This window comes from Salarias fasciatus, chromosome 16 (genome assembly GCF_902148845.1).
Source record: "Salarias fasciatus chromosome 16, fSalaFa1.1, whole genome shotgun sequence".
Taxonomy (NCBI): domain Eukaryota; kingdom Metazoa; phylum Chordata; class Actinopteri; order Blenniiformes; family Blenniidae; genus Salarias; species Salarias fasciatus.
In genome coordinates, this window is record NC_043760.1 from 10058901 (window position 1) to 10068230 (window position 9330).

The 9330-nt window shown below is 49.4% G+C and overlaps 1 protein-coding gene across 1 annotated transcript; it reads right to left on the reverse strand.

Annotated features, from left to right (window-relative positions):
• Positions 1-7155: 7155 nt before the first annotated feature.
• LOC115403382 (proline-rich protein 2-like) lies at positions 7156-8384 on the reverse strand. The gene is made up of 2 exons (XM_030112247.1): positions 7709-8384; positions 7156-7418 (listed from the first exon to the last, which is right to left on the reverse strand). The coding sequence occupies exons 1-2, from the start codon at positions 8382-8384 to the stop codon at positions 7156-7158; spliced, it is 939 nt and encodes a 312-aa protein (XP_029968107.1).
• Positions 8385-9330: the final 946 nt, after the last annotated feature.

The window sequence follows — 9330 nt, forward strand, 5'->3', positions numbered from 1 at the left end:
ACACGCTCAGAAGGCATATTTACACTACTTGTGAGGGTGGTGGGAAATGTGCCACAGAGGGTGTCAAGCCAGTTATGTCCCGTCGTGATTAGTGATAACCTGCTGGCCGGAACTCGGTCACCCTCGGGACGGTCCGCTCCGCCCGGTGAGCTCAACATCAGTGAGCAGCAACACTTTGAAGACTGCTGCCTGCCTTCACTTGAAAGCTGGTTCCAGTGAGGGGGAGACGGCCTCTTTTGATGCACAAAAGGTCGAGGCGCGAGCGGAAATGTGTCATTGTCCGACGGCGGAGCGGCAAAATGCCACGGGGGAGTGGAGCTCAGATCTGTGCACGGGCAGGCCGTGACGACATGAAACGAGGAGGAGAAGATGAGGAGTGGAACTTTTAGATTGAGTTCTTCGAAGCAACAGGACCTCACAGGGAGGACAAAATGTCTCTGATGTTGGATTTTGGCATTTTTATGGTGTACAATGATTCCCCCACAGGCTCAGGGCCTGAGTCTAGACACATTTTCAATTAAGATCAGAACAGGATGGATGTGCTCATACGCCACGCACATCCAGCTCAGTACCATGGCAGAAGAGACGTTTTAATTATAGCAGCGTGATCAAGAATACACAACCAGTTGCCTGACATCTTTCAATATATTGAGTTCATTCATATCTGGTAAAAAGACCTCAGCATCATTCAAGAAACCCACAACACGAAGTCCCCAGATTTAAGTAACTACTGAAAATCAAAGCATTTACATTTCATGCTCTCTTCATTCTCAACACCGATGTTTGTATGTCTGAGCAGCGAGTTGATCACAACACAACCGTGTGTCAAAGCCGACCGTTTTTGAAATCACTGTGATATTTTTGTATTTAAACTTCACTGATTCTTGGATTTTAATCCAACCCATTGTCTTTCTTCGTCGGGGCAGTGGGTGCCTCGAGGTCATAGAGAAGTGGACAGATCGTCGCTGTGATGCCGTCAGCGAAACCTTTGACCCCTTCAGCCACCCGGAGAGCCTTAATGTGGCTACACATCAGGAATAGGATGGGTGAATGTGAAGAAAGGAATTTCTCAAAGGGGATTGATAAAATATGCTTTCTTTCTTTACTGAGAGTTCATGTCAGGCATCTGCAAAGTAGGAAACCAACGCAGCGTCATGGAGGAAACCCATACGGGACGTGGGGGAACATGAAAACCCCATCTAAATGGATCATCAGGTTTGAACACAGACCTTACTGGTACAAGACAACAGTTCTCACCACTGCTTGGCCCTGTAATCAGAGCAAAAAGGATATGTATTTTTTTAAATTGATGGAAAAAGCATTTTGATTTTCAGAAATGCAAAAATCCAACCAGAATCAGAGGAGGAGACTTTCTGCTGCTCCGGTTGAGGTTAGGGGATAGAAGAAGAGAAGAACGTAGAACAGAAACATTCGACTGGGGAACATCACAGTAAGATCATAAACAGATTATAACATTGTAAAATACATTGTGGAGTTTAAATTGAATTTGTAGCACAGTGGCACGGTTAGCTCACAGCAAGAAGGACCGGACTTTAACCAAAATGAAATGATGCGCTGCTTTGGGTTTTGACTCTTCTAAATTGCTGTTAGGCATGAATAAATGATCAGTGACGTCTCTTTGAGTCAGTCCGACGACGGACCGGTGACCTGCTCAGCGTGTCACCTGTCATTCACACAGTGGTAAAGTACACTCAGCTTTGTGACCTTGGTATAAAGACGAAAGTACCATTCGGCGTTCTCCTGGGGCTTTTCTTATGAAGAACAGCACAATGTCACATCAGAAACAACAACGCTCAAATCTTTAAAGCCCTCTTAATAGACTCAACCTCTTTTCATAGGAATTTCTTTTTTTTTTTTTTTGTTTTTTTTTTTTTTTTTTTTTCCCTTGTCCTGTTCGGTAGCTGGGGCGTGCAATATTGTATGATTGTAGCCTTTTACTATCCGAACAGATTTTAATATTAGCAGCAGGATGAGACTGAGTCTCCTCCTGCTGCTGCCTTTATTTAAAGCTGGCATCCGGCATGGCTACCGGACAGGACCGGGACGGAAACGCTCAGAGAGCAGGGACAGAAAGAGAGAAAGATAAAGAGAGGGAGAACGGAAGGGGGGGGGGGGGGGGGGGGGGCACAACCTATGTACAAAGTCACAATACAAAACAGTGTTGTCGACGCACCACACGCAACCTAGAACAATCCCAAACCCCCAATCTAGACAACACCAAAACAGAGCCGACAACCAACACAGAAAATTACAGAACCATACATACATTTTTTTTTTTTTTTTTTCCCCCCTTTTTTTCCAAACCATATTAGTGAACAGACCAGGCCACAAAAATAAAAGGAGGTGTAGGGGAGGAGGGAAATGCAAGGACAGAGCCCGGATCCAAGCCGCCCCCCCAGGCAGACGCCCACGCTCCAGTCCAGAAACGGGGCAGAGGAAAGCCCCGGCCGGGGACCCCGGCAGTCCCGGGGCCCGGGCCCCGCGGAGCCATGACCGGCAGGAGCCGGTCCACCCCGGGCGCCGGACGCCCGGGGCGGGCAGGGCCGAGAGCCCAAGGCCCAAGAGCCCAGGAGCCAACCCCCCACCCAGGCGAAGGGCTATGACCCACCCGGGAGAACCAGCCCACACGGGCGGCTACCCACCCCGGGCCAGTACACCCCCCAGCGCTCCGGCCACGCACCCCGAGATCCAGGGCATCACCCCCCCCACCCCACTCCACCCCCCCCCCCCCCCCCCAACCCACCCCACCCCACCCCACCCCCCCACCCCACGACCCCCACCCGGAACCCACCCCCCCGCCCGGCCCACCCCTCCCACCCCCTGTCCTCTCCCACCTCACTCCCCCCGCCCCAACCCAACACTCATACCCACTCACTCATACTGACACACACACATGCACACACGCACACACACAACCACTCATCCCTAAACCAAACGCACACACACACACACTCACATTCCAACACACTCACACCCTCTCACGCACACGCACACGCTAACAAGCACGCGCACGCACACGCACATACACACACACACACACACACACACAGACACACAGACACACAGACACACACACACGCACACACACACACACACACACACACAGTCCATCCTACCCCAAACACACTCACATTCCCGCGTCATCCAACTGTCACATCCTGTGGGAGACACCCCCGGAAGGCAAGGGAACACCGAACCCCACATCCAGAACCCCCCGCCACCCACAACTGCCGCCCCCACCCCCCCACCCCCCCGCCGCAGACAGGTATGCACCCCCCTGAGCCAGCAGCCCCCCAAACCACAGCCGCTCCAAACCCCCGGCCTGTGGGGAAAACAACAGCCCCCCCCGCCCCACCCCCCACCAGAAGGAACCTGGAAACGGGGGCGCAGAAGACCCCATTGCCCTCCCTCCCCCCCCTCCGTCTCTTTTCATAGGAATTTCAAGAATAAGTGTTTTCTGAATATCAACAATCTTCTGCTCCTAAACGAGTTCATCTATAAACTGACATTGATGCGGTTTAACACATCAGTACAGGGAGTGTGGGGAGAGAACCTGGGTTATGTTTCTGGTTTAAGCATCCATGTTCTCTCTGAGCATAATCTTGCTTTGTCCCACAATCAAAAAACAAGGTTGTAAAGTATGATTTTATATGATATGAATTGGTTCTGAATGGATTTTTTTGTTCACTTTTGTGATCATTTTGTGATCACCATCGGTTTGGATGGAGCATCAAGCAGCAATTTAAAGAACAGAAACTGAATAAACACAATTTTTCTTTAAAAAAAAAAAAAAAGCATCCTGACAGGCTTTTATTGATTTGAGATATTCTGTGTGATGGTTTGAAAGTTTCTTGGCATTTCTTGTTCTTCCGTGGCGTCGGACAGCCTCAGACTGACTTCATGATGTGGAAATCGACAGTCTGGTGGGGATCAGACCATCTGCTGCTGGATTCCCAGATGTTACTGTTGTTGCTGATGAATGACTCAGACTGGATTTTGATCCGGCTGCTGCTGAATTAACTTGCAACTTTACGTGTAACGAATAACATATTTAACATTTAACTTCTGATATTCACAATGAACAGCAGTTTACCAATTGTGTAAAGATGATTAAATGACTGACTGACACTCGGTATTTTCCTTGAAAATGGTACAAATCATTCAGAAATACACTAAAAAGCCAGAACAAGAAGAGGAATTTACATTAATATCTCTGTCAGCTATATTAATGTTAGCAAAGTAAAGAACTAGCTCTATACTCCAGTGTTGTAATACCAATTTGTACCACAGGATAGAGCGGTGAGTCTCTTTTGCATTAAATCAACCTACTGGAAGAGGAAGAGTGACTGAATGTAATGTCCTGACTGCACATCTCCTGTCTTCATTGTCTGTTTTACCCAGAATTCATGCGATTAACTCTTTCCTCTCTGCCTACATGTTTGAATGAATAGTTCAATATATTGAAAGTGCTTTGGTAAAAAGGTTCCAAACCCATCGGATACTCCATGAACCAGGGAGCTAGGACGGTAAAATTAACAATAAGTGGAATCTTTTGAGAAGCAATAATGAAAGTCGAACTCAAACGGCAGCAGGTCCAATGCTGCTCATTGTCACTGAAAATGCAATTTTTTGCAAACGGTTTCCAAGATGGGACTTTTCTGAATTGCACGTGAACACCACCAGTAAATGGTTCTTCTGCGATAAGTGGAGTTTCACCAGTCTTCTGAGTATTAGACTGGTGTGGGCCTGTCCATGAATGTCTGTCAGACCCAGTGTGACTGGTCCTGAATTTGGCCCTGGAGGCAGAACTTTCCCTAAAATGAGAAAAGAAAAACCCAAATGTGAAACCCTGCTGAGCAGGCTGATAAAAGTCCAGTTCTGCTTTTGCACACTCGGCCACTTTTCCAGCTGGTCCAGCCACTCCTGGAGGGAGACGGAGACTTGACTGCTGCTTCTTAAGCTTCTATAACATGGTATCTGTTTAAAGAGATCAGCTGCTGTGGCTGATCTGGTCCGGCTTACAATAAGCTGATTCACTGCGTTCAGTCCTGCCACACTGGCCTTGCCCACACGGGTGCCAAGTGTACTAATCCTTCAGACTCTTTTATAATCTGTGGCCTGCGGATAATATGCCTGACGTTATATAACAATTCTTTTTCATTTTTCTTCTAAACCTGTTCTTTTTTTAGTTCCTTGTAGTCACTCTATTTTTTGCCTTCTTTTGATTTCTATTTACACCCTCACTACAGGATGTTTGAAATCCTCAGATTCTGATCATTTTTGGTCTAAACTTGGACGCAGAATGAAGCTCAGGCTCACCGAATCATCCAAGCCGCCATGTGATGCTCCTCCGCAGTGACAGCGCAGCACAACTCTGACTTCGTCCGCTCAGAAATTCCTTTTAATCTGTCTGGTCTGTTCCTCATCGCCGTTCCGGCGCTCATTCACACGCAGGACCAGTGTGTGCACGCTTCCACGCCGCCATGATCGATTCGTCTTTGATCTACATGACAGGGTTATTCCCCGCCGGGCCCAGCCGAGAGCTCGGAGAAGCGTGGAGGGGAGAAGGAGCGCCGGGGCGCACGGGTCAGGGAGCAGCGCCGCGTCAGTCCAAACTTGACCTCCCAATGCAGCAATCTGTCCGTCAATCTGTCCACCCCACTTCCCTCAATCAGTGGCAGGAAATGAAAGCAGGAGGCGCATCTCTGCTCCGTCTCTCCTTCAATCATCGTTCATCTTTCACTCTGTTCCCACAGAGAGTCTGGACGTTTGTACGTATCCCCAGCCACTGTCACATCCCTTCTCTGTCTTTCTGCCTTTCATTCATTCTTTTATTTATTTATTTTCCACTTTGCGTTTCAAGCCCAGGCGAGGAAAGGACTTTCAAACACACACACACACGCGCACACACACACACACACACACGATATATAGCTCCCCTCCCACCACCGCCCACGAAGCCAGACGCTGTTATTTGCGTCCGGTGCTTTCATTAGCAGCCACTGATGTGTTTTCTGGTTCCTCCAACAGACGAGGCATATTAGCGTGAGGTGGAGGCGACTGTTTCCCGAAAACAGATGAGATGAGCGGCGCGCCAGTATTCCCTCTCTGATGGATTCCTGGAGCTGTCGGCGCTCCTGGAACGTGACTGCTCACAGTTCATAATTGGACTTTATTTATTTATCACTCTGCAAATAAATGTTGTTTGAGCAGTCTTCACACAACATGAGCCTTTTCCTAAAGAAATAGCCCTTCCAGCTCAACTTCTACACAAATCTATTTACATTCAGCTTTGATGAAATTACTGTTCTCAATATAGATAAATATATATATATTAGTTATGGCTGAATGTTTGAAGTGTAATTTATGTACCTCCTCATCTTAGACAAGAACAGCAGTCCATTATAATCATGTGATGATCACCTGTTTATGTGATAGCAACTAATAACTTATGTTTCCAACCCATGATTATTATTCAGTGTAATTTTCTTCCCTTTTTTCTTGATTGCCAAAATGAAAATCTCAGAGTGCGGCTTGATTTTCTCAACTCTCTCTCTCAACTTTATGGTAGAGTTCATGAGTTCCACACCTTTGTGCAAGAAGGTGCAGGCTGTCTCTTTATAGCTAGCTCCATGACCATCATAATGTCTTTTCACTTCGTTATAGTAAGTAAGTAAGATGGAGTAGAAATCATTTTCTGGTAAAATTTTAAGAGGAAGAAAAATATCATTCATACAACACCAGCAGCTGAATCACCAGAGACAATCGGAGCAGCAGACTTAGCCCGATGTTGCTCATTAGCTCAAATGTTCAGAGACTCGCTACACGCGACATGTTAAAGAGTTTCTGGACTCACACACCAGTGCTACACACGCGGGTGCGAGGGTCACACTCGGCAATTCATAGCCTTCAAGTACCACTTGATATGGAGTATGAATTGGCATTTAATAAGTGTTGGTTTTGCTATCGATGTTACGGCTGCTGCCATATTTGTAGTGTGTGTGTGTGTTGTGTGTGCGTGTGCGTGTGTGGGATGGTTTCTCCCTCTGCTACTCCTTCAGGATGTACATGAAGGTGATAAATGAATTATTGGTTGGAGCACCTGACGGTCGGGGAGGACACACCAACATCCAATCAGAAGCGGCCAGGTGCATTTCCCTGGTCGCTCACCTTGGCGGCTCCTCCGCGGGTCGGTCGGCCTGTGACGTCACCTGTGTGGCTCGGGGTTCGGTGGACCGGGCTCGGCATCTTGGTCCATTTCGTGAGTGAGGGTCCTACCGGGGGTTGTTCTGTCTCCCGGGGGCCTCTCCTGGTCCTCTTGCTCTCTGTGCCTGGGCTCACGCCTTGCTGGGGGGCAGTCGCTACGCCCCACCGTCCGGTGATGCTGGCCAGGTGGGCTGGACCCGCACGGGCCTCGCCCCATACATCACAAACACAGTCACTTTATGCACATACTATACGTCAATTTTAATGCACCACACCTGGGGGGAGGTGTGGAAAGGCCCCCTGCTTTTAATGCACCACATTGCACTTTTTAATCACAGCTCACATGGTAGGATAATGTAGCTCGGTAGGAACCGGGTCACATATTCACAGGTAGGGAAGGTGAATAACACACTAATATGGCTTGGCTCGTGAGGTCCAGCCCCCCTCCCTGACCGGACCACAGGATTAAGCCTGGCTTCACTCTGGGGCGGGGGCTGCTCCCTGGTGGGGCGGGGGTTCCTGGGCGTGGGGAGGGGGGGGGGGGATGGGACTCCGGGGGATGGGCGGTCTCTGGTGGCCCTTTGCTTCGGGTTGGGCTGGGGTGTTGGAGTCGGCCCGCTGGCCCCGGGTACCTGTGCGGATGCAGGTCGGCCCTGTGGGGGGTGTATGTCTGGTGTGAGGCCGGGAGGGGTGCCTGGGTGTCCTGGCGGCGGGCCTGCTGTGCCCTCTGGGCCCCCGCCATGTTTGGGGTGCACCTTTGTTCTTTTTTTTGGGGGGAGGGGGTTTATCGGGGCGTGTCTCTGGTCTCCAGCGCTGCCCCGGCTGGGTCCTGGTGGCGTGGCCTCCTGGCCCTCTTGGGGGGGCTGGGGCCTAGAGACATGACCAGCATTGGGGTGGGCTTCCCCCGGGCTGGTGCCGCTGCTGCTCATTGGGTGTTGCCTGTGCCCCCGGCTGCCCCTTTGGGTTCTGGTTGGCCTCTGTTGCTCCGGGGGCGGGGGTTCGGGGGTGGGGTGGGTGGGTGGTGGCGGGCGGTGGGGGCTGGGGGCACTGGGGTTGGGGGGGTAGAATCTACCAGAACACGCTGGTTGTTCCCCCACACTGCCCAGACGCTGGTTAGTGTCCTCTATCAACTGTACCTTCAGCTCTATCATTTCCATCTCGTTAGTCCCCCCACCCCTGCCACCCCCCCACACCCCCACCCCACCCTCACAACTCTTCTCAACCCTCACATGGTGTCACACTGCCCTCCATCATAGGTATGAGGTACTAGACCTTTTACCTCTGTAAGGGCTGGCGATGGTCAGTAAATTGCAAAAAGAATAAAACTTCAAAGAGATCTTGGAAGTTGACAGCAGGTGTTGTTTGACTTCGAGATGAATGCAGACAAAAAAAAAAAAAAAAAAGAAGAAGAAGCGGCCATGGGAGGAGCCTCACCCTCAAAAGCCTGGCGGGAGGATCAGTCTGGGGGCGGCTGGGTCTGATCACTGACCTGTCGCTCCTCATTCGTCCGGCTCGGCTGTAGCAAACTGATCTGTGTGTTTGGACTGAGTTTTGTTGAATTGCCTGTGCATTTGTGTGGCCGTTTGGTTAGTGTTTGTTCTGTTTGATTATCAGTAGGGATTCCCTTTGGAATAGTCTTGGTTCTTCATTTCGTGTTGTTTTTGATTGATGGTGTCCCTTAGTTTCTGTAACCCTTTTTATTTTTTAAACACCTCTGTTCACCTTTACCATCTGGGTTTTATGTTACTTCCTTTCTCCTTTAGAGCCGTGGACGTAACAATTGACAAGTTGCTTAAAAAGTGCATCCTCATGAAAACGGTTTCAGTTGCACCAGCTGCACTGTTGGCTTTTGCATTCATTTCTTACTCGTATTTCTTTGTCCAGATGACGGCGCGAAAGAGTCAAGGTTTTTTTTTATTTGGACAGCATAAAGACCAAAGAAAGACGACTGTGAATGACCTTGGTGAACGGACTGACTCTTGTCTTGAATGAGTTCAGTTGAGATCGTCACATTTCACACGTCCTGATTTGGGGACCTCGATTCATATGGTCCATCTTCGATCTGCAAATCTTCCTGGATGATCTCTACATGTTTATGTGCTG